This window comes from Mobula hypostoma, chromosome 9, assembly GCF_963921235.1.
Source record: "Mobula hypostoma chromosome 9, sMobHyp1.1, whole genome shotgun sequence".
NCBI classification, from domain to species: Eukaryota; Metazoa; Chordata; class Chondrichthyes; order Myliobatiformes; family Myliobatidae; genus Mobula; species Mobula hypostoma.
This window is the reverse complement of record NC_086105.1, coordinates 34,262,172-34,288,966: the sequence shown is the minus strand read 5'-3', so window position 1 is coordinate 34,288,966 and position 26,795 is coordinate 34,262,172. Positions and strand designations below refer to the sequence as shown.

Here is a 26,795-nt window from a genome sequence, read left to right as displayed (position 1 = left end):
CAGTGACACTGAGGCCAACGAAGTGTTTTGAACAATTGATAATGGCACATATCAAAAACTCCATTCCTGCCACATTGGACACGCACCGATATACTTACTGACAGAACCGCTCTATGACAGATACCATAGCATCTGTCAGTCACCTGGCCCTGACACACCTAAAAACAAGAACACATGTCAGAATGCTGTTGCTGGATTTCAAATCTGTATTCAACACTAATGTCCCACAGACCTTGGTGAACAAACTCCTTCTTAGTCTAATTAGACCTCTGTGAAACTGGGTGTTGGACTTCCTAACCAACGGACCTTAGACAGTCGGGATGCACAACTGCTCCTCCCTCCCCATCACCCTCAACACAGGTTTCCCCCAGGGCTGTGTGTTGAGCCCATCGCTGTACACTCTGCTCACACATGACTGCATGGCCACACACCTGAACAATCACATTTTCAAGTTCACTGATGACATAACAGTGACGGGGCTCATCACCAACAATGATAAGATGGCCTACAGAGAGGAGGTGGAAGAGCTGAAGGCCTGGTGCCAGACAAATAACCTCTTCCTTAATGTCAAGAAGACAAAACAGATGACTATCGATTTCAGAAGAACTCACACCATTCACACCCTCTTCTTTACATCGGCAGCACAGCAGTGGAAACTGCAAGCAGGTTCAAACTCCTGGCACGTCACTCATGATCTCTCATGGTCTCAGAACACATCCTACACAGTCAAGAAATCTCATCACATCTCTGTTTTCTGAGAAGGCTGAAGAAAGCTGGACTTTGTACATCTACACTCACATCATTCTACAGTAGAGAGCATCCTAACAAGCTGCACTCTGTTTGGAACAGAAAATGCATTGTGACAGACAGGAAGGCTCTACACGGGTAGTCAAGACTGCCCAATGCATCACTGGCACCAAGCTATCTACCATTAAGGATATATATACAGAAAGGTGCTGTAAAAAGGCCAATAGCATCATGAAAGATCCAACATACCCTGCTCATGGACTGTTTGTCCCTCTCCCATCAGGGAGGAAGCTACATAGTATCCATGCCAGGACCACCAGTCTCAAAAACAGTTACTTTCCTCAAGCAGTAAGGCTGATCAACGCCTCCACCCACTAACTCCTCCACTACTTTATTATTTCCTGTCAGTCACCTTATGTAGAGCCTAGTATCATTTTATGGACATACAATCAATCTATGTATATAAGCTATCATATGTATTTATATTTATTGTGTTTTATATTTTGTGGCATTTTTGTGCTACATCAAATCAAGAGTAATAATTACTTCATTCTCCTAACACATTTTCCTGTGATTCCTACAGGAAATCACATTAAAGAATCTCCAATTAAATGTAGGATTTACTTACAGGAAGCTATAATGGAGTTTCTTTCTCTATTATTATGTATTGCATTGTACTGCGGCCACAAAGTCAAAAAATTTCACAACATATGCCAGTGATATTAAACCTGATTCTAATACCTTGCACCTTCAAAGTTGTAGGCCTTCTTTTAAAACAGCATACAGTACATTGACATTTCAGCCTTTAGATATTTTCAATTGTGTTTGTGTTCTTATGCAAGGCAACCTGTATAATGTTCCTTACGTTCATGGATTGGCTTAGCTATGAATGTCTTCACTGATTCTTAATGAAAGTTATTGGATTTTAGACTGTGAACATTCAGGTTACTTAGGTAGGTGCAATGGTCTTTGTACATTTTACATGGTGAATAATATTAAAAGTCATAGTCATAGAGAGATGAGGCATGGAATAAGCTTCTCAACCACCATCCCACTCCAGCCATCAATCACCCATAACTGTATATTAAATATAGTTTTAATTCTCCCTCGCTCCCTCATTTTCATCATCTCATTAAAAACATTTGCTACTTGTAGTGGCCAATTAACCTACCAACCCACATTTCTTTGGGATGTGCAAGGAAACTGGAGCACCCAGATAAAACCTACATAGTCACTGGGAGGACATTCCAAACTCCATCAGAGAACACCCAAGAGCTGATTGGGAGTCTCTGGTCTGTAACTCCAGTCAAGTTGGGTGTATTCTCAGATGCACAGATGCAATGAAAAACTTACTTGTAACAGCATCACAGGCACATAGCATCATATAAGCAGCATTCACAAGAATAACTTAATCATAAATTTTCCACAATTTTTTACAAGAAAGAATACATGGCTCAGACAGCGGTGATCTTTGACAAATGTTGCCTTGTGTCAGTATTTCACATAGGTACTTCCGATGGTGGGAAGGGATGTGCCCGTGATGTATTGGGCAGAATCCATTGCATTCTGCAGATTCTTACCTTCAGGTCCATTTGAATTGCCATACCAAGCTTTGATGCAGCTGGTCAGGGGACTTTCAACAGTACATTTGTAGAAGTTTGTTAGAGTGTTTGTGACAAGCCAAAATTCCAAAACATCCTAAGAAAGTAAAGACGCTGGTAAGTTTTCCTTATGATTACACCCTCGTCCCAGGACAGATCATCCCAAATGTTAATGCCCAGGAATTTAAAGCTGATGACTCTCTCCACCGCCAATCTTGCAATGTAGACTGGCACATGTTCACCCTTCTTCACCTTCCTGAAGTCAACAATGAACTCTTTAGTTTTGCTGAGATTAAGTGAGAAGTTGTTGTTGTGGCACCACTTAACTAAATGACTACCTCACTCTGATAAACAGACTCAGCATCACTTGTGATTTGTCCTTCAACGGAAGTGTCATTTGCAAATTTGAAGATGACATTGGAGTTGTGTTTAGCCACACAGTCATGTGTATCGAGTAGTGGGCTGAACCTGCAGCTTTGAGGTACTCCTGTGTTGATTGGTCAATGAGGAGGAGGTGTTACCAGTTCTTATTGAAATCTACCAATGTGGAAGTTGAGCATCCAGTTGCTGAGGGAGGTACAGAGGCCCCGGTTCTGAAGCTTGACAATGAGATTAGATGGGATGATTGTGTTGAACAGCAATTGCTGAACACCAGCCTGAAGTATGAGTTCCTGTTGTCCAGACCATCCAGAACAAAGAAAAGAGCCAGAGAAACTGCATCTGCTGTTGACCTGTTGTGGCAGCAGGCAAATTCGAGCATATCCAGGTTGCCTTTGAGGCGGGAGTTGATTTGCACTATAACCAACTTCTTATTACGGTTGATGTAATTGCCACAGAATGATAGTCATTGAGGCAGGTCACCATGTTTCTTTGAGAAGCTGGCAACCTCAGAAGCAAGAGGTTGAATAGCTGCAGAACATTGGAATAGGAATGTGTGCCTTTAAGCTTATCCCTTTTCTCAACATGCAGAAGTGCCACCTCTGAAATGTAACTGTGTCTGGGTAGCAAAGAAACGTGGAGGAATGTTCACTCTTGTGGGTGATTTCAATTAGCAACATTGCTGGAAAGTTGGTCAGCTGCCTGCCTTCTCCACAACAGTGAATATTCAATGTCTAACTGTACAGATTAGTTTGCTTTGAACAAAACATTTTTGGTAGAGATTCAAAATAATGTGTGATCCAGAATCTCTGGAGGGGAAGGCCCCGAGTCCTCGGCTTTGCTTGTTGCTCGGCAGCCGGGGCAGGGTCAAAGCGCTCGGCAGAGATGGTGCTCGGTGCTTGGTGTCGGAGGGCTGGTCGGAGGCTCAAAGTTTTCAGACGGACTCAGAGTCGGCTGTGGTCGGGTGCTTCCAATGCATCGGCAGTTGTCGGCGCGTGGAGGTTTATGGCAGGGAGAGTTTCTCCCTTTTGCCACCTACTATCGGGAGTCAATCTGAACTCTGAGACTTTTTTTTTTACCATGCCCATGGTCTGCTCTTTATCAAATTATGGTATTGCTTTGCACTGCTGTAACTATATGTTATAATTATGTGATCTTGTCAGTGTTAGTCTTGGTTTGTCCTGTTTTTTTTTGTGATACCACTCTGGAGGAACATTGTATCATTTCTTAATGCATGTATTTCTAGATGACAATAAATGAGGACTGAGTGTCCTCATAATCTAATCTAATCTAATATGTCAGAGGACTTTTCCCCATAAAAAGCTATGAAAATGCCCATTATAAATTCTGATATGAAATTGTATATCCAGAAACTGGCAGTTCAGTTAGAACACAAGACCATAAGACATGGGAGCAGAATTAGGCCGTTCAGCCCATCAGTCGAGTCTGCTCCACAATTCCATCATTGCTGATGCCATATCCCACTCAACTCCATACACCTGTCTTCTCACCGTATCCTTTCATGCCCTGAACAATCAGGAAACAATCAACATCCACCTTAAATATACCTGTGGACTTGGTCTCCACCACGGTCTGTGACAGAGCATTCCACAGAGTCACTACTCTCTGGCTAAAAGAATTCCTCCTTACCTTTGTTCTAAAAGGTCACCTCTCAAGTTTGAGGCTGTTCCCTCTAGTTCTGGATACCCCATCATAGGAAACATCCTCTACCATATCCACCCTATTTTGTCCTTTCAATATTCGGTAGGTTTCAATGAGAACCCCCACCCCCTCTGTATTCTTCTAAATAAAACAGTGAGTTCAGTCCCAAGGCTGCCAAACGCTCCTCATATATTAACCCCTTCATTCACAGAATCATCCTTGTGAACATCCTCTGGACTCTCTCCAATAACAACTGTTGACGATACCCCAAGTGCGGCCTGACTCGTCTCTTATAAAGGCTCAGCATTATCTCCTCGCTTTTATATTCTATCCCTCTTGAAATAAATGTCAACATTGCATTTGCCTTCTTTACCACAGACTCAACCTGTAAATTAACCTTCTGGGAGTCTTGCATGAGGACTCCTAAGTCCCTCTGCACTTCTGATGTTTGAACCTTCTCCCCATTTAGATAATAGTCCGTACTATTGTTTCTTTTACCAAAGTGCATTATCAGACTTCTCCCAACGCTGTATACCATCTGCCACTTTTCTGCCCATTCTTTTAATCCTGCATTGTTTCCTCAGCACTACCTACCCCTCCACCTATCTTCATATCATCCGCAAACTTTGCCACAAAGCCATCAATTCCATTATCTAAATCATTGACAAACAATGTGAAAAGTAGCGGTCCCAATACTGACCCCTGAGGAACACCACTAGTCACTGGTGCCAACCAGAAAAGCTCCCTTTTATTCACACTTGCTGCTTCCTGCCTGTCAGCCATTCTGCTATCCATGCCAGTATCTTTCCTGTAACACCATAGGATTTTATCTTGTTAAGCAGCCTCATGTGTGGCACCTTATCAAATGCCTTCTGAAATCCCAAGTAAATGACATCCACTACCTCTGCTTTCTTCACCCTGCTTGTTACTTCCTCGAAGAACTCTAACAGATTTGTCAGGCAAGATTTCCCTTCACAGAAACCATGCTGACCTGATTTATTTTATCATTAGTCTCCAATTACCTGGAAATCTCATCCTTAATAATAGACTTCAACGCTTTCCCGACCACTGAGGTTAGGCTAATTGGCCTATAATTTGCTTTTGTTTGCCTTCATCTCTTCTTAAAGAGTGGAGTGACATTTTGCAATCTTTCAGTCCTTTGGGACCATTCCAGAATCAAGTGATTCTTGAAAGATCATAACCAATGCATCTGCTATCTCTTCAGCAACCTCTCTCAGGACACTGGGATGTAGTCCATCTGGTCCAGGTCTTATCTACCTTAAAACTTTTGAGTTTACCTAGCATGTTTTCCTTTGTAATAACAATGACACTCTCTCTCCCTGACACTCAGGGACCTCTGGCACACTGCTAGTGTCTTCCACAGTGAAGACAGATGCAAAGTACTTATCCAGTTCATCTGCCATTTCTTTGTTCCCCATTACTACCTCATCAACATCATTTTCCAGTGGTCCAATATCAGCTCTCACCTCCCTTTTACTCTTTATATAACTGAAAAATCTTTTGGTGTCCTGATTTATATTATTGGCTAGTTTACCCTCATATTGAATCTTTTCCCTTCTTATAGCTTTTTAAATTGCCTTTTGTTGAATTTTAAAAGCTTCCCAATCATCCAACTTGAACTCACTTTTGCTACCTTATATAACCTTTCCTTGGATTTTATGCAGTCCTTAACTTCCCCTGTCAGCCACAGCTGCCTACTCCGCCATTTGAGAACTACTTCTGCAGGACGTATCTATCCTGCACCTTGTGAACTATTTCCAGAAACTTCAGCCACCCCTGCTATGCCAATATTCCTGCCAGTATCCTCCTCCAATCCACCTGGGCAAGTTCCTCTTTCATGCCTCTGTAATTCCCTTTATTCCATTACGATACAGATAACACGTGACTTCTGCTTCTCCCTCTCAAACTGCAGTATGAATTCAATCATGTTATAATCACTGCCTCCTTAGGGTTCCTTTACATTAAGCTCCTTAATAAGATCTGGTTTATTACGCAACACTCAATCTAAGATGGCCTTTCCCCTGGTAGGTTCAAGCACAAGCTGCTCTTAAAAGCCATCTCGTAGGTATTCAACAAATTCCCTCTCTTGCGATCTGACACCAACCTGATTTTCTGAGTCCCCTTGCATATTGAAGTCCCCCATTAGAATTGTGTCACTACCTTTGTTACATGCCTTTTCCAACTCCCTTTGCATTCTCAACCCCACGTCTTGGCTACAATTTGGAGGCCTATATATGATTCCCATAACACGAGAAAATCTGCAGATGCTGGAAATTCAAGCAACACACACAAAATGCTGGTGGAACGCAGCAGGCCAGGCAGCATCTATAGGAAGAAGTACAGTCGACGTTTTGGGTCGAGACCCTTCGTCAGGACTAACGGAAAAAAGAGATAGTAAAAGATTTGGGAGGGGGAGGGGGAGACCCAAAATGATAGGAGAAGGCAGGAGGGGGATGGATGAAGCCAAGAGCTGGGAAGTTGATTGGCAAAAGGGATACAAGGCTGGAGAAGGGGGAGTATCATGGGATGGAAGGCCTTGGAAGAAAGAAAGGGGGAGGGGAGCACCAGAGGAAGATGGAGAACAGGCAAGGAGTTATTGTGAGAGGGAAAGAGAGGAATAAATAAATAAATAAATAAATTCAAGATGGGGTAAGAAGGGGAGGAGGGGCATTAACGGAAGTTAGAGAAATCAATGTTCATGCCATCAGGTTGGAGGCTACCCAGACGGAATATAAGGTGTTGTTCCTCCAACCTAAGTGTGGCTTCATCTCAACAGTAGAGGAAGCCATGGATTGACATATTGGAGTGGGAATGGGATGTGGAATTAAAATGTGTGAGCCCCTAGGAGATCCTGCTTCCTCTGGCAGTTTCTTAACTGCACCCACAAAGATTCAACGTTCTCTGAGAGAGATTCCATCTCTTATCAACAGAGCCACACCACTGCCTATGCCTTCCTACCTGTCCTTCCAATACAAAGTATATCCTTTGATGTTAAGCTCCTAACTATGGCCTTCTTACAGCCGCAACTTAGTGATGCCCACAACATCATACAGACCAATCTCTAATTGCGCCACAAGTTCATCCACCTTATTCCAAATGTTACATGCATTAAAATACAGCACCTTCAATCCTGCATTCTTCACCCTTTTGAATTTTGCCTTTGTGGTACGATTTAACTCTTCGTGCTGTTTGGATTTGTACCCAATCATTGGCTTGTCCTTCCTTGTATTCAAGTTACACCTATTATCTACTTGTAAACCTGCTGACTCATCCTCCACTCTATCATCCTGGTTCCCATCCCTCTGCCATACTCGTTTAAACCTCTCCCAGCAGTTCTAGTAAATCTGCCTGCAAAAATATTGGTCCCCCTCAGATTCAAGTGCAACCCATCCCTTTGGTACAGGTCCCACCTGCCCCAGCAGAGGTCCCAATTATCCAGAAATCTGTATCCCTGCTCCCTGCTCCAATTCTTCAGCCGCACATTTATCTGCCATGTCATTTTATTCCTATCCTTGCTATCACGTGACACAGGTAGCAATCCCAAGATTATTACCTTTGAGGTCCTACTCCTCACATTCCTTCCTAATTCCCTATGTTCTTTTTTCAGGACCTCCTCCCTTTTTCTCCCTATGTTGTTGGTACCAATACGTACCACAAATTCTGGCTGCTCACCTTCCCTTTTCAAGATATTGTGGACGAGTCCAAAAACATTGTGGACCCTGGCACCTGGGAGGCAAACTACCATCCACGTTTCCTTTTCGTGCCCACAGGATCGCCTATCTGTTCCCCTGACTATAGAGTCCCCTATTACTGCTGCCATCCTCTTCATTTACCTACCTTTCTGAGCTACCTTTCTGAGCTATTGAGCCAGACTCAGTGCCAGAGGCGCAGCCGCTGTTGCTTCCCTCAGGTAGGCCATTCCCCCCCCACAAACAGAACTCAAAATAGAGTACTTATTGTTGGGGGGGATGGCCACAGGGGTGTTCTCCACTATCTGACACTCTCCCTTCCCTCTCCTGACAGTCACCCATTTATCAGTCTTGGGGTAGCCTTGGGGTGACTACCTCCCTGTAGCTCCTGTCTGTCACTGCTTCACTTTCCCAAACAAGCCGAAGGTTATTGGGCTGCAGCTCCAGTTCCCTAACATGGTTACTAAGGAGCTGCATCTTGATGCACCTGGTGCAGATGTGGCCATCGGGGAGGCTGGAAATCTCCTGGAAATCCCACATCTGACACCCAGAACACAACACTGGTTCTGCAGACATACCCCCTATTCTGTCAAGATTTAAGCAAGAAATAAGGAATGAACTCATCTTGCCTCTGCCTATTCTTGCTGAGCCAACCTTACTACTCTGCCTCGGACTACTCCGACAACAACTGCTCCCACGATAGCCGCTCTACTAGGTGGTACCCCTCTTTTATAGAGACTTGGTTTTTAAAGATCTGTGCGGAAACACTTCTGTTGCAGCTGCACAGTACTCCAATCAACAGTTCACCAATATCCACAAGGCATTGTGAGTAAAGGTGATCATGAATGTCATTGGCTGGTTCCCCAGGCAGACTGTGAAAGTAATTTGGGAGAAAATCTCATCTGCAGAACTTGTAAACAACTCCAAGACCTTGGCTGGTTGTATGAAATACCTTCCCTCACCACCATCCACACATTGCCCTAAGATGGCTTCAGTGGTGAAGAGGTTCTCATACATCTCCTCTGGAACATAAATTTATGAAAATATTTTAGAAGTAGGTGCAGAGCTCTTCCTTGTGCTGTGCAGGTTGTTCCCAGAGTGTGCATTGGGACAGATATTATCAGCTTGGTGAAATAAGGGGATTTTGATTTAGAAATGTAGATCACATTTTGATCTACTTAGAGTGTTCTTCTTCAGAAATCCACACAGCTGTTCACAAATAAAGAAGCAAGGCTGGTTCATTACTGTGTGCAGGGCTAATAGTTGAGGGACACTCTGATGGTTGGTATAATCATTATAAAAGGTCAAAGACGAAAAACAACACATAAAATGCTGGAGGAACTCAGCAGGCCAGGCAGCATCTATAGAAAAGAGTATAGTCATTTTGGGCTGAGAACCTTCATCAGGACTGGTTCAAGGAGGAAAAGACTCCATTTAAGGTCCTGTTACCATTGAATACCTGTGTAAAAAAAAATTTTGGACATTGCTCAACCATTGTAAGCAAAAAAAAAATGTCTTGGTGATATGATGTAAATCTAGGAATGTCATGGTCTGGGTCATGAAGTCCGCATTCCGGTTCACGGTCCGGTCCATGGATTCAGGACTCCAGGTCTTCCAGCTGTCCCTTGGTTGACTAAATCAAAGGCACCTGATTCTCATCTTTAGGCTTGCAATATAACTAGCCTTGGGATTGAGTGTGGGCTGCTGGTTTGTCTTGTCAGGCCCCCTTGGAGCAACCTGCTGATGGAAGGCTAGTGAAACCATTTGTGATCTCTAGGCCTGGTTGGAGGACCACTGCTTCATGGAGCCTTGTTGCCACTTGTTGGAGTGGTCTTTGCGGTATGGATTCGGCTGTTTCCCGGGCCAGCTGAGTGGCTGCCAGCCACTCCAAGCTAGGTAGGGATCTGGCTGTTTCCGTAGCCAGCTGAGGTTGCTGGCTGAACTGAGACTCGGAGCTTCCCTGGAGCAGAGATGGAACTGTCTGTCTTTCTTTGGTGTTTGTCTTGTCTTATCCTAGCCTCTGTGGGGTAAGCCAGGCCGTTTTGCCATTGCCCTGCGGGGGGACCTGTCTTGTCTTGTCCTTTCCTCTGTTGGGTAAGTCTGGCCGTTCTGCCGTAACCTGACGGGGAGACCTGTCCCACCTTGGTGTGGAGATGAAGTTGAGTCCTGGCTTGTCGAAGAATAAGTCCTGGCTCTATGTTGATGTTCAGTTCCCAGTCTGTCTCTCAGCTCCAGTCTCCGAGTTATCAGCCTTTGCATTTCAAGACAAAGACCCCAAGCCTCGAGGATCCCAAGCCATGCTCCAAGAACCCAAGCCCCAAGACCCCAAGCCTCGAAGATCCCAGGCCAAGCTCTACACCCAAGACCCCAGCCTCAAGCTATGTCATGTCCTTGCCTGGTTCCGGGGTTCGAGCCCGAGGCAAGACCCAGGTTCTGGGTCCTTGTCCAGTCTCGGGCTCGGAGTCCAAGCCTTGTCTCCTAGTCCATGGTTCCTAGTCCTGGTCCCGCTTTCCCTAGCTCAGCTCTGCGTTCTTGTCCCTGCTCCTTGCCTGGATCCTGTCACGTCCCTACTCTAGTCAAGTCCGGTTCCTTGTACTTCAGTGTCTGTGTCTGGCATTTGGGTCCGTTCCCAGCACCCCTTTTGTGACAAGGAAGTAACTGGAATATCTACCATACTGTACATTTGAAATCTTTCAGGTGGGACTGGGTGGGGAGAGATGGTGTTAGTTTGGAGATGTTCACACGAACTTGACTCGTTAGTTGTTTTGTTTATTTTATCTATTCTGTACAAGGTTTTTGAGACAGTTCTGTTTTGATATAAATTACTCTTTGCCAGCACAGATTTAGGAGAGCCAGCAAAAGACTGTCACCAATTGGAGCTAAGCTAAATATCTATCAGCTGGACAGGTTCAGGGACTTCTTTCAACAAAATGAGTCAAAAATCTGTGTTTCAAAAATCTGATTTAATTTTTTTTCTCTCAGTACCTTAGGATCCTTATCTGTAGTAGAATTGTCCACAATATTCCATATAATGTGTTTCAGATTAGTATACCTTGACTTCAGGTTAATTACTTTTCTTAATTTTCTACAAACGTCTCTTTGGTATGTAGGTGAAATGTTTGCATCACTGAATAACTGAAACTGGAAGATGTGTTAGTCTTTGGAGATTAATACTGGAGGAAAAAATATTACTTTCCTGCATAAAATGCATTTGAATTTTTAAAAATCTGTTAATAAGTTAATGTAATAAAGTTCTATGTCCAGTATTTTCATATTGTACATTTATTTACAACCTGTGTGATCAATGTGGCACGTTTTAATATCACCCATAAAAATGGTTACACTGGTGCTCTTTGAAGATTTTAACCATGAAATCTTAATCCAAAATAGCATCAAGAAGTCTATCCCTTGTAAACTTCTCAGCAACTGCAAATTGAAAGGAATGTAAAGGTCAGTTCTTCCCTTCCTGACCTCACAGACCTTGGCAATTACACTGCAGTGTACACATTTTTGATATTATCACAAATATTAATGTCCTTCACATCTAAAGAACACAGATGATATCTTCAAAAGAAATAATTGTGATGCTGATAGATAGAAGATTATGTCCAACCCCAAGAATGCACTGGATAACGCAAATAACCTCACTAAAATTCTCTTGATTTTTTTTGTTAAACTGACCACCAAACATTAAGATCTTGGATGAAGAGTTTTCTAAGAGCAATATATATGAAAGTTGTAGTGAATGGAGTTCTAGCTATATCTTTCCGTCATTGAAGGAATATACATGGAGTTTTCTTTGTCATGGTGTCTTGAAAGTAGTGTGATATCTATAAAGTCTTTACTGCTCATCAAAAACATTCTCCTGAGTTCAGTAGAATTGATAAAGATCTTTTCTGTCCATTTTTGTTTTGAAGCTGAATGCTGAGCTTGAACAGTGTGAAAAGGAAAGTTCCCAACTTCAGGACTACGCCAACACTATTCTTCAGCAGATTGCAGACCACTGCCCTGACATCCTTGAACTGGTAGTCAATGCCTTAGAAGAATCCTCGTGAGTCACCGTGATTGGACATCAGTGCTGAGCTAAGAAACAATGTTCCTGTAGTTTTTTAGAATTTATATTCTTTTCTGTAAAATTTACTATGGTCACATGACATTGACCACACTTATTGCAGTGAACATTCTATGCAACTTTTAGTAAAAGCAAAGGTAAAGCACCAAGTTACAACTGTTTCCATTGAACCCTTTAGATTCTAATATAACATTAAACCCCCAAATGGTACAAACTTAAAGGGGTGTGCATATGTGGAATTTCGTAATTGTCTTGGAATGTTTTTGAGTTTCATATTTTTAACACTAAATACTGTGTCTTGATTCCAATGTCACATTTCCTAAATGATATATAGAAGTTCCCTTGATAATGGGCAGGTTCCATTCCACATCTCTTTGCACAAATTCAGGTGAAATACTGACCAATTCTCCATGGAATTCCATGGAATAGTGATTGGACCTGACCATTCTTTCAATTGGTGTGCCTGAGATATTTTCTTAATGGAAGCAGTTGTCCTTCCTTATTTTTACCAGGTACCTCAAAGGACCTAGACACTTAAACAAGTTTCATTCAGCATTTCTGGGTTCTAAAGAGTTGATGCAATTGCAGGTCCAATACAGCTCTGGATGGTATCAATACTGTTAATGAACATGGTGCAAAAGTACAGAAATCCATAGCTATAAATTTGTAAAAAAGACTCTGTAAGTTTCTTTATTAATAAAATGGAACTTCCATTCTCTGCCACACAGTAAGCAATGGAAATTGGCAGATGTTCAAGAACCTCCAGATTTTGGCTTTCTGCTGAGGAAATAAAAGCAACACATGAAAATAATATGAATTGCATGGACAGTTGTAGGTAGTTTATGCTATTCATTAGGAGAATAACTTTAGTGGGCTACAATATAAGTTTATTTCTCATGCAATCAATTGGCCTTTGAAAATTCTCACATATAATTGGGAAGACAATTATTTAATTAGAGTGTAAATAACAGAGATTGCACCATGTGGCAGAAAGACTGTTGTAACTTAAATCCTCACAAAGCAAGAACTTAAAGCACAGCACTGCCAAATCTGTACTTGTCAGTCCATCTATGCAACCTTGCATTTGTGTACAACATCCTGCTGTCCAGCATTACACTCTTAAAATATTAGTCTGGAGTGCAATGCTGCATTCTGATTTACTAGTGCAATTGTTGGCATTTTATTGCGTGATTTTAGTCATGCCATGGAGTGCTTCTACATGAATGCACTCTGAGTGTGTTAAAACAGTTAAAATTTTGCATCATTGTGGCCTTTTAAAGCTTAACAAATGGGGCAGTGGTGGTCAAAACAGTGCAGCTCTGTCCACCAAATCCTGCTAAGGATCCTTTGAGTGAGACGTGTAGTAGAGGGAAACTGCTGTCCAAAATGTTGCAGTCAGCTAGCTATGACCGATCCATTGGTGACACCAATGAACCCCAGTTTCAGAAAAGGCTATGGGAATCTATCTTACATTTGATCAATTTTATACAGCACTGTGCAAAAGTCTGAGGCATATATATAGCTATGATGCCTAAGATTTTTGTACAGTACTGTATTTGTTGATGTGGAGAGGAGAGCAAGTCTGTAAATCTTCCAGGAGCAAAGGGTGTTGAGTATGGTGAGGGTGGAGTACCATGGGAGGAGTGTAGGACAGGTAGCAGAGAAGGATTACTAGGGGTGGGCTGGGAAAGAAGGGTGGCATGGGTGCAGATACACTCAGCCCTGAGACACCAGACAAGTTCACTCGATTCCAAACATTGGTTTATTGATCATTACAGAATGTCTTACTGGGGCTTGCTGCACCCTCCCATCTTCCCAACCATGATAGCTCTCTCCCTGTCCCCTTCCCATTCTCAGTCCACAATAAAGACACATATCAGAATCAGGTTTATCATCACTCACAGACATCACAATTTTTTTTTGGGACAGCAGTAGATAAAATTACTAAAGTACTGACCAAAAGATTTAAGCACCCTAGCTAAATCTTTGTGCCTAAGACGTCTGCACAGTGCTGTACATACATTAATTCAAGTATTCTAATTGGATCAGCGGTCTGAATCCTGTACATTATGTTTTAATGTTTACAGTTTTACAATGGCTGTGGCATTATCATCAGTCATTTTAATCTAATGCCTCAAATTTTAAAACTCTCAAGCCATCTGTTGGACATTGGCATTCCTCTTCCCGTAATATTTAATAGTAATGAACAGACAAAAAGTTTAATAGATGTCCTTGTCTCAAAATGTGGCAATCAGTAGCAATAACTACTGATGCTGAAACTCACCAAAAATCTATATGAATGAATGATTAATGATGAACACAGAAAGAATAATTTCTGAGTTATAACTTGAGAAATGAATAGGAATGATTTTGTGCAAAGGAGAACTGTTAATGTAGGTACTACATTGTATTACACAGGATCAAATAACTTCAAGCTGAAGTTAGAGAGTTTAAATAACTTAAGCCACTGGAAAAAAAAGGAGTCAAGTAATAAGAGTTATACAGTGTGGGGGGGGGGGGAAGCTCTTTGGCCAGTTGAAACCATTCTGACCATCAACCTCCTTGCAGAAACACATTTAGTTAGATCTATATCAAGGCTGTTAATGAAAAGCATTTTAATGAATATCATTTTGGTATTTGATTTGAAACCTCTAAAAGAAACTTTTATGCAAAAAAATGCTAAATTTACCTTTTGCTTTTTGTTAACTGATAGAAATAAATTATAGCTTAAAACTTTAAAACTTGCAGATATGCCTCAAGAACTCAAATTTGTCTGTGTTAGACTTGCAGAATAATATACAATTCTGTAAATTGTGAAAAGGGTTTCTTATTGGATCCAACTCCCCAACATACCTCCCATGAATATACAAGGAAATGTTGTTTGCTGTGAAATTATAATGTAAATAAATAGAGAAAATTCTATGGCATTTCATCATCATTAGCCTAAATCCTACTCCAAAAGAAGGTGACTATATTATTCCTTAAATATTTACCTTGTTATTTTGAGGTGAAACCCTCTTGATTCTTAGCATGAGTGCACTCTGATCATTGATTGTCAATCATCATCCAGACTTCTTTGAAGTTCTTTCTACCTAGGACAATGTGATATATGAGAGTTGCCCAGAAATAAGTTTATCTCCAGTGTCCTTTCATTTGCTCCCTGTTAAACATGCAAAATCCTGCATATACTGAGCAGGTCAGGCACTGCCTGTGAAGAAACATTTTGAGTCAATGTCTTTTCATCAAAACTGTGCATTTTATTGGTTTCTCTTGCTAGAACAGGCTGCAATGAAAGCAAGAAATTTCTGTTTAATTTTGCTGTTTACATGGTTGTAGCTTTAGATGGATTGTATTTCCAGTTCTTTAATGAAATAATCAAGGAAATTTTAATTTAGCAGATATTACAGTTACATCATTAGTGATTTAATTTGCGAAATTAGTTTTGAAATACAGGTAACAATAACACTGATATTCTGTAGACAACGTGCCACAGGTCACAGATGTCTATTTGAAAGCTCCAATTTCATTGAGCACATCAAATGGGAAAGATTACACCTACTAATTGAATCAGGCCATACGAATCATTCAGTTTGTTTTGCAGTTTTTTGTGAGAATTTTGGAAACTTGAAAAATCTAGATTTTCCAGAGTAATTTTAATCTTACAATACACAGTTTTCTGTATGGTTCTGGTCACCACACTGTGCGAAGGGTATGGTAGCAATAGAGAGAATACGAAATGAGATTCATTAGGATGTTGCTTGGAATGGAGGTCTGTAGTTGTAAGAAGGGACCAGACAGATTGGGTTTAATAACACTGGAATGTAGGAAGCTGAGGGATAACCTTACAGTGATTTGCAAAATTATGAGGAATACTAACAGGATAGGTAGTAAAAATCTTTCTTCCAGGTCCAGAGAGTCTAGAAGGCACAAGTTGAAGGTGAGAGGGAGGAAAGTTAATGGAGATTTAAGGGAGAAGTATTTCACTCAGAGGAATTAAGTTTCAAAGTAAATTTATTTTCAAAGTACGTATAATACAACCCTGAGATTCATTTTCTTGTGGGATAACTCAATAAATCCATAGAATAATAACTATAACAAAATCAATGAAAGACTGCACCAATATGGGCATTCAACCATTGTGCAAAAGACAACAAATTGTCCAAATATAAAAAGAAATAAATAATAATGATGAATAAATAAGCAATAAATATTGAGAACATGAAATGAGTCCTTGAAAGTGAGTCCATAGGATGTGGGAATGTATCAGTGATGGGGCAAGTGAAGTTCTCACATTTGGTTCAAGGCGGTGGATATTTGGAACAAGCTACTAGAGGAGGTAGTGGAGGCAGGGACTATTATGATATTTAAAAGGCATTAGACAGATATATGGATAGGAATAGAGTAGAGGAATATGGACAAATGAATGTCAACAAATGAGATTAAAGTAGAAGGGCATTATGGTTGACGTGGACAAAGTAGTCAGTTTCTAAGCCATACATTTATATAATTCTTCAGTATGGTTAATTATAACAAATTAATGCTATTTAGTTAACATGTTTTTCCTTCTCATTCCTTTATCGAATGTCAGACAAAAAAAAATCAGAAGGCAAAGCAAGCCAGGAAAGAATTAATGGAAGCTGCTTCTCTTTCTAGAAAACCATGTAAAGGTGGTGGAAGACTTATTCCCCAATCACACAAAGATAGGCAGCATTTTAGGCAGTATAGATGCAAGCATTAATTGAAAAGCGATTAAAAGATTATGTGAATGAGCTAAACTATAGCAAATAGATTTCATTGGAAGCTGAGTCCATCAAAGAAAGATTGTATAAAAAGCTGGAAGCAATGGAAGTCCACAGAGGCTTGAGGTTCCATGTAATTAGGTCATTAAGGTGCTGTGCATAGGCATAGAAAAAAATCAAGAAGGCTAATTGACTTTTATTAAAATACTGCCTATAAAGAGCTAGAGAAATTATGCTCAGTTTCATGAAGTTTTGGTTAATCTCCCTTTACGTGCTATGAATGTTTTTGGCTACCAGATTTTAGAAAGGATGCAATAGCTACCAAAACAATACATTCCCCAAAAAATTCTATTCTGAAATGCAATATTTTGCATATTATACAATAGGTTCTATTGGTGAAGCAGGATTTGTAAAGGTCCACAAGTATTATCCAGGCATTACTTATCCATGGTATGATTCCTTACTGAACACAACCATGCACGTTTTGAAGTCAATTCTGCATGTAATTCACAGTGAATAGTCTTCTCCCACAACACATAAAATGAACTGTCTATTCAAGGCTATGCAGTCCAATGCTTGTAACTACCCAGCTTAAGTATAGGACAGCTTTAAGTGTGCTTAGTTCATGCCATAGGCTTCCTTTGGACCAATGTACAGATGGTGTACAGCCTCACTGGGCAGCATTAGGATCTACAGATGTAGTGGGTCATAGTAGAGTGTAGAGGTACACTGAGCCATGAAGCTGTGTTTAAAGTGCACTGGGTGCTGCCTTCTAGTTATTCAAGTTACAGTCACAAAGCTGGAATATGTGATTTATTAGCCAATGGATTACAAAAGTATTTTACATCAGGGATGGCAGATGACAAAAGCTAATTGGGAATTATACTTGAAATAAAATAAGAGTACAAGGAGCGTTTAGTAAGTAACCACTTGTGGTTTACAAGGCAGTAATTTTAGTGAGCTGGGCAATATAACATGAAAATAAATCTCAAGTGTTTTGTGAAGATCAACAGATTGAACAATTCCCGAAATTCATCACCCAACAATATTGTTGATAGTTTTATTCTTAATGTTATTTTTGGAGTATTGAGGATGATAGGTGCTTACATTTCTGATAAAGACCATTACCAATGTTTCATTTGCAGTAAAAGTATGCATCATGGCCAGTGCTGCAAAAATATCAGACTTTTGGAATTGCTCGATTACTGGGAAACAAACCAAATAAAATGCTGTTGAACAAACTGTATACAGTTGCTTAAATTTTAAAAAGTAATACATTAACCAACAAAGGACAAGGCTATACGTAAAATAAGGAATTAGGTTATATTTGATTACCTCAAGTTTGAGTACACCTTGGTCCTCTGTAGCTCTGAAATAATCAGCTAAAATTTCCACTTCTGGATGCAATCCAGTGATTGCTGATGGAAAATATAACCACATTGGACTGGCATTCTCTTTATTCTGATATTAACTCTGCTGAGGCAAAGAGGTGTTGAGGAAACATTATGCACTCCCTATAGGTACAATAAAGAGCATTCTCTTGAGACAAATTTCAAAGTGATAATATTAGGATGCAGGGAAAAGAACAGAAACATTACTGCAATAGAAGCTGTCAGATCTAGTACTAAGAGGAAATTGTACTTTATTCAACTTAATCATATAACAACTCTTTAATTAAACATATTTCCTCAAAGGAAATATATTCATATTTTGTACCAAAGGTGTCCCCAATAACAAAAGAAACAATGTTTCTGGTGTTTCAGTCATTCATTTTAAATGTCTGGTGAAGCAATCAACATTCCTTCAATCCCAATCCTACACTTGCATACAACTTGCACACACCACACACAGTGATTTTACATGTAAACTATCTGCTAGATGCCCGAGTAACAGAGTATCATCAAACCATTAAGTAAATGTCACAAAGGAACTAACATCCCTGCTGTATCTAATGCTGTTTTCATAGTCTCAGCTGGATCACTGCCAGAATCATCCTTCTGTGCCCTTGTTCTGTGTTTTTTTTTAACTTGCACTACAAAGTAAATTGAACAGAGAACTAAAATGGACTGATAGTTTGCAGCTGGCGAAGTTGGTTTTTAATTCTGATGAAAAGTCATTGATCTAAAAAGTTTCTTTGTCCACAGATGCTGCCTAACCTGCTGAATATCTCCAACATTTTCTGTTTTTCTGAGAGTTCCCTTTCAGTGTTATAATACTTCGTTGTTGTGTTCTATCACAAATGCCTCATTTTGAAGAAATGGGTCATAATGGGTCATATTCAAAACTATTCTCTTTTTTCCTCTCAATATGGGTTTTGTTAACTTTTCCTCCACATCAGCTTTATTTAAAAGATGCCCAATTACATCTTTCTGTTGTTATTATTCCTCTTTGTTATTATCACATTGATAAAATCCCAAATCAATAGTTATGTTCATATATCAGTTGTACCTGTGTTTAGTACAATGTATATTTTGTACTTGAATATGATACAGATGGACTCAGTTGGATGCACATGACGCAGCCAGCACCTCACCTTTGTCCCTCATTAGATTCGTACAGCTGTAGTAACCTTTTGTCACTCTTTATCTCCAATTGAGTTGAATGCTTTGCTGCCCAGGAACCAGTTCAGTCTCAAGCAGTCTGTAAGACCTATCCGCAGGCCCCCATAATACTGTCAATGGCTTTTTCTGCTGTTAAAATAGATTTAAAAAAATAATAAAACTACATGAATTCATTAATAACACTTTGAACTGATATAAATAAAGTTAAAATACCAATATTAAACAAAATCTAAGAAAAAAATGAACCATTTAGCTCCACTTATATTTTCTATCCAGGTGAGCAATCCCATTCAGATGAATGAGTCCCACTAGATCAGGGGTTCCCAACCTTTTTTATGCTAAAACCATTAAGCAAGGTTTCCAAGGACCTCAGGTTGGGAACCCCTGCATTAGATATAAGCTGATGAACCTATTATGAAGTGAAGGTAGCTTCTGAGATCGGCATGTAGAGCTTCACCCTGGGACTTGGAGTTGAATCCAGTGATAGAGCAAAAGGTCAGGTGCATCAGCTAATAATTCATAGTAAAGGACTCGCCCAAGATTCAAAATCTTCAGAATGACACCATCATTCTGCTTTTACATGAGCCGTTACAGTTGCTTCAGTTCATCAGCCCTAAGAATGGATGAAGCCTACAATTCGGAATCAGCCCTGACCCTTGCCATTCTTGAGAAAATCACATCAGTTTAATTATACAGTATTTCCATTGCATTAGAGCAACTTCCCAATTTGTGCCTTGCCTTTCACATTCAATCCTGTCCTTCTAATAAAAAATACAATTTGTGAAGTTCTTTGTAGTACAAATATTTTTGCTATTAATTACATCTGTTTAATATAAGTCATCATTTCCAATAAAATTGATAAGAACCAGAAGAGAAATTTGGAAAAGGGGGACCTTTGGCTCTATTTATTTATGATGTAATAGTACAAAAATTTAATCAGGAGTAATTAATTACTTCATTGTCTCAACGGAAGAGCTAAAGTTTCCCATTTCATCATCCAGCGGTTTGTTAAATAGCTTTGAGCATCTTGATTCCATTATCCTTCCTGGATATATAACCATTGATAACACTTTGAGTGAGGAAGAGTTGCTTGGTATCAGTCCAATTTTTAACTTCTATTAATCTGAATCTATGTCCCTTTGTCTGGCTGTTGCTGATTATGAAATGTGGCGGTCCCAGTACACCACATTTCATAACCCCCTCCCCCTCCCTGCCATTTCTGTACAAGCATATATAGGCCTAAAGTCTATTGTAGAGAATGTTTATGTGTGCTGTATAATAACATAGGATCAAAAATTAACTTGGTACCAAGAGTTTCAATCATGCACTTCTACAATTTTGCCCAAAGCTCTGTGAATGTAATCATGGAGTCCAATGGCCATATGCAGTAATGTCATACGGGTCCACCACATGTCGCAACATCATTTGCACAAAATTGTTCTGATAATTACAGTATTTAAATAGTTCCATTTAATATCAGAGAATGTATACAATACATAATCTGAAATTCTTGTTCTTCACAGACATTCATGAAAACAGAAGAGTGCCCCAAAGAATGAGTGACAGCAAAATCATTAGAACCCCAAAGCTCCCTACTCTCCTTTCCCACACACAAGCAGCAGCAAAACAATGGCACTCCCACACCCCTCCCCCCACACATTTATTTCAGCAGAAAATATTAGATTATGAAGACACACAGTACTCTTTTATTGTCATTTAGTAATGCATGCATTAAGAAATGATACAATATTTCCTCCGGTGTGACATCACAAAACACAGGACAGACCAAGACTGAAAAAACTGACAAAACCACATAATTACAACATATAGTTATAACAGTGCAACAATACCATAACGATGAAGAAGTCCATGAGCACAGTAAAAAGCTCAAAGTTTGTCAAATGTCCCACATCTCACGCAGACAGGAGAAGGAAGAAAAACTCTCCCTGCCATGCCCGACCACGATCGGTCTCTGAGTCATCCAAAAAATCCGAGCCTCCGAATCAGCTCTCCAACACTGAGTACTGAGCGTCATCTCTGTCCGAACGATTTGACTTCAATCTCGGTCGCCAACAGCAGGCAAAGCTGGGGATTTTGTGGCCTTCCCTCCGGAAGATTCTCGACCGCGCAGTAACGACAGCAGCGAATGAGCGTTGCAGAAATTTCTCTAGATGTTCCTCTGTGCTTTCACATCCGTCTCCATCAAATCAGAATTGTCCACGGCCCCTATTTAATGGATACAATGTCTATTTTCACCGGAGGGCTGCGCACGCGCGGCGCGCTGCTCTCTCTCCTCCCTCCTCCCAAATAAAGCACAATGTTGTGCCTCGCGCAATAAAGCACATCTAAGCTAAAGGGTGGTGCACTGTTACAGCATTAGTTAATGAGAACCCAATTCTTCCACTCCTGCGAGGGCTTCTCCTTCCAGGTAGGTTCTCCTGACCTTTTCACCCATCATTCCACTGTTCTCCTAAGGATTTGGATTGCCAAACAATGTTCTGATCCCTGCCTAATCCTCTCCCTGCTCAGTCCTTCTTATCCCCATTTGCATGGCCTTCATGCCCAAGCACCCCAATTCTCTTGACCAGCAAGGCAAATGCTTTCCCCAACCAATCATTTCAACAACCCCTGGCAGATCCTCCTCCTCCTCCACACCAAACCGTTCCACCATTACCTGCATCTCTCCTTGCCTCAGTTCAGTTCTCATATCCTCCCACCTGCATCTCCCAATCTCTCATCAATAATCTGCACCCCAACTAACCTCCTCATGAGCTTTGCAAGGAAATAGGCTGTGCATACAAATCCCATTTTATAGAATATGATACTTTAGACATCAAATACTGAAAAACACTACTGACATGGTTTTGCACAAACCACGTGGGCCCACATGCAGTGTTGTTTTAATACATACTTTTCTACTTTCCTAGATTATGCACTCCCAAAGTTAATCCTGAATTCTAATGATTATAATTTATCAAATAGTATTTTTGTTATTCACTCAGTTTATAATATTTGAAAATAGTATAAGTAGTCCATGAAATGAATACCCATTTACATTTTATTTGTTTAGGAACTGAATTTAGTCAATCTAGAGAGACCTGAGACAACACAACACAGCAGGACAGTATTTACACTCTGTTCATATCTCCATTGTAGTAGATGGCCCAGTTTGTCATGAAAATGTAAATCCTATGATACACATAGAAGCAGAATGTAAATTTGAAATATTTTTCCTCACGGAGGTTACTCTTCCATGAAAATCCAGGCTCCCCACTCCTAAACTCAGATCTCATAATTGTAACCACTCACACACTTGCTAACACCTGTGCAGGCTGGATATTGGGTAGCCTTACTCTTCAGAGTATTATCAGCTCACCATTTTGACAGTTCAATGCAAAAGAGACTTGCCTAAAATTTTCATTCCTATTTTTGTTGTCAGTAACCAGCTGTTGCATTCTTCTGCTTTGTCTCATTAATCTCAAAATTAATCCCAGTGAGTCATGATAAATCATGAATACTGCCTTAGTTCTGCTGCTCTGGTCATCTTTGCTCTTTGTACACTAGCATCATTTTCAACCCAATCAAACTGATAACCGCACAAGCTGGTCTATTGGAACTTAAGAGAGATACGATGCTCAAACTGTCACATATTCCCAAACCTTATAAAAGAAAATGATGTAGATGTATTATTTTTTCTCATGAATACTTCAAACGTAGCTTGATAACAAATGGTTATAGCTAAAGTACCCAAATGTGATTTGGACAAAGCTTGGTTCAGTGACGTTATGAATGGGGAAGGAGCGTAGACATAACTCCAATCAGATGTTGTTGCAACAGAGATAGTAACATAAAACCACTTTTCTTGACAATTACCAACATCATTGTCCATAATTTCAAGCCTACGATGAGGATGTTGAAGGAATTTAACAGGAATGCATAAAATGTATTTACTCACAGTACATTTCACCTTTAAGATTTTGTATTTGTCTGCTTTTATGGACCAAGTATGTTCGCATGTAATTCTCAGTTTAAACTAAGGCACTTTCTATCCCAATGCAACAAAATTTTGGATAAGGGCAAAAAAGTTCTGTACTTTGCCAAAGAACTTCCTTTACCAATCTTCACCAAATTAATTGATTACCGCTCTAAATATTACAGTGCCCCTGAGTTGGGACTCAGTTTTCCTATGGGCTCCATCACTATTGAGACCTATCTACACAGCTAAGTTCATAGAGTTAACTGCTCAAGGAATGCTCCAGGAAGCCATTTGATCAGAACCTTCACTCTTATTGTGTGATACTATTTATGAATCTCTACGTAATTACGTTCTCTCTATTAATTAGCAACTGTAATTAGCAATTTATACTCTTAACAAGCTTTCTAGCCACACATCAATTAAAATAACCATAGCCAGTAAGGAATCATTTTTGGAACTCTATTGATGCAGCTGTGAGATTATCATTATCTGAAACTTCTAAAATAAACTAAACTGCAATAATAGGCATACGGTAATTAAAATGTGGTGATTTAAATGAGTTAGTGCAAGCCACTATTTGTCCAGCCATGATAACTAGTTTCTAGGTCTAAAAGGTAGCCTTGTAATGTCTGCCCTTTACAGGCCAGCTTTAAACAATGGAGGAGAAAGAAAATGAAGCATGTTCTGAATTATTATGTTCAGTCTGATGGTTAATCTGGTACTCATCTCAGTAATAAAAAATGATTATACAACATCAGAGATCTTGTTTTAATAGTGAGATTATTCTATGAATTTCCTTTGATTCTAGTTCCATATACTTGCCACACCCAACTATGAACTCTTGATACTGTGAAGCCTAGGAGAAAGCAATCACCAATCTTTGAAAAGAATATTGATTCACATTTCTCTACCTGGTTTTTGATCCAGTATGTTTCTTTCATTGCTTTATAGTAGTTAGTTGAGACACATTTGTCACACCAAACTTTATTGGAACAAGTACTGATTGAACTTACAAGATTAGAATAGAGTAATACCATTCTAATACCATTAGAATAGAATAAGATCATACCAACTTCTGGGATTTCACACAGACCAATATCAAGCTAGAAACTTCCCCACTTCTGTATTATTCACATCTTTTGATTTTTTTTCTTCAATTATCATGTAAGTACAATCATTTCAAAACAGCCTGTTCTTTCATATACTTCATTCTTCTGGAAGAGGGCTTCAATCTGGTGGATTTTGCCAGATACAGTTCTTGCAATTAAGTTTTACTCTTCTGAAGGTCCGGATTTTGTTGACACAGACAGGATGTCTGTACTCACTGTCTCTGTGTACTCAAGCTCACCACTCAATCCAATTCACAATCCTTTTAGAATTGAAGCTGTCCACACCTGCACGCGGCAAGACCTAGACAGCATTTAAGCATGGGCTGATAACACTTGGGCCTCACTAGGGCAGGCAATTACTATCTCCAAGAAGAGAAAGCCTAACCACCTACCGTTTAGATTCAGAACCATGAACATGTTGGGAGAGTCACCACTGAGCACAAATGCAACTGAAGCAGCCACAAAGTCAGAACATTGCTAGAGGTTATCTAAATATGAGTCAAAGCCAGGACCCTGAACACTGGCATGGATGGCCCAAAATAGGCCCAACCTATAAAATTCCTCTTTCACGGCAAGAAACCACGCAGCCCAATGACCAGTGTCAAAAATGTTAAAATACTATTAAACATGAAACAGTTTATAAGTTATAATCAATTCCAGTTCAATTAAAGATGCTTAAAATTGCTTTTCTATAATTACAAGCATTAAACAAGCCACAAATAATTGTGTTTCATTTATTCCTGGCAGTGACATCAGTGAGCCCTTGGATCCTGTGCCAGGATAGCACTGGGAGATTTCAGTGAAATTTTGCAAAATCGTTTAGCATAAACCTGAATTACCGCTTCACTATGGAAGCCTGATGCAGTGAAGCAGCTCTGCTGCTTGAGTCCAATAGGGCAATACAGTCAGAAGTTGCTAGAGGAGCTTGGCAGTAAGTTTGGGGCTTCCATATTTGCATGGGAGTCCTAAAACTTACTGGTACTGAAAACTAAGATGTCAGAGTTTTCCTGCAGAAATGAAGTATTTCCTGGCAAAATCCAGTGTTTCAAGCAGAGAAAAATTAAGTTTACTGATGTATGTCTTGCTAAGAGACTTCCTCTAATAATTCATTTGTAATGCCAAGTTTGTGGGTTTTAAGAAGAGTTTAATGATTTTTTCACAACTCTGTGTTTTGAGAAAGATTTCTTGCCTGTAGTCAAGAGTCCATATGGTTGGATGGAAGGTCATCAATTCAAAATTGACACATGGCGCTCAGGAAAAATGCCTTTTACCAGACAACACACAAAAATTGCTGGTGAATGCAGCAGGCCAGGCAGCATCTATAGTAAGAGGTACAATCGACGTTTCGGGCCAAGACCCTTCGTCAGGACTAACTGAAAGAAGAGATAACAAGAGATTTGAAAGGGGAGATCTGAAATCATAGGAGAAGACAGGAGGGGGAGGGATGGAGCTAAGAGCTGGAAAGTTGATTGGCAAAAGGGATATGAGAGGATCATGGGACGGGAGGCCTAGGGCAATAAAATGTGAGTACCTGGGATCCTCAGAAGGTCCAAATTGAGAGGCTCAAAAATGAATCCTAAAGCCAACTGGAGTAAGTTGGCGGCAGAGACACGTTCCAAGGAAGGATATATGGCTGTAGTAGCGAGTCTGAGTCAAAATGTGGTCGAAAAGTTGAAGGGCCGAAGAAATTAAAGATGGGGAGCAGTGAGAGATGGTTTCACTAAACTCCCATCGAAGTGAAAATTTAAACTTCTTCAGTGTAGGCATCACCGGAAGAGGCTTACTCCAGTTGGCTTTAGGATTCATTTTCGAGCCTCGCAATTTGGACATTCTGAGGATCCCAGGTACTCACATTTTATTGCCCTAGGCCTCCCGTCCCATGATCCTCTCATATCCCTTTTGCCAATCAACTTTTCCAGCTCTTAGCTCCATCCCTCCCCTTCCTATCTTATCATATCATTTCAGATCTCCCCCTCCGCCTCCCACTTTCAAATCTCTTACTATCTCTTCTTTCAGTTAGTCCTGACGAAGGATCTCGGCCCAAAACATTGACTGTACCTCTTCCTAGAGATGCTGCTTGGCCTGGTGCATTCACCAGCACTTTTTATGTGTGTTGTTTGAAATTCCAGCATCTGCAGATTTCCTCATGTTTGCCTTTTACCAGAGACTTGTTAGAATGACCACATCTTTTAAGGTTACCTGAATTTAAGTCCAAATGTGATTTGATCTCTTGATCATCA

The 26,795-nt window shown here is 40.2% G+C and overlaps 1 protein-coding gene across 4 annotated transcripts in view; it reads left to right on the top strand.

Moving 5' to 3' along the window:
- The window catches only part of LOC134351632 (ELKS/Rab6-interacting/CAST family member 1-like), a 784,451-nt gene extending 758,585 nt beyond the window's left edge, over positions 1 to 25,866 (top strand). For all 4 annotated transcript variants that reach the window (XM_063058045.1, XM_063058044.1, XM_063058043.1 and 1 more), the window contains one exon: positions 12,016 to 25,866. In XM_063058045.1, coding sequence (XP_062914115.1) covers positions 12,016 to 12,153 — 138 coding nt within the window. In that variant the 3' untranslated portion in view covers positions 12,154 to 25,866. The remainder of the gene's footprint in view (positions 1 to 12,015) is intronic.
- The last annotated feature ends 929 nt before the right edge of the window (positions 25,867 to 26,795 follow it).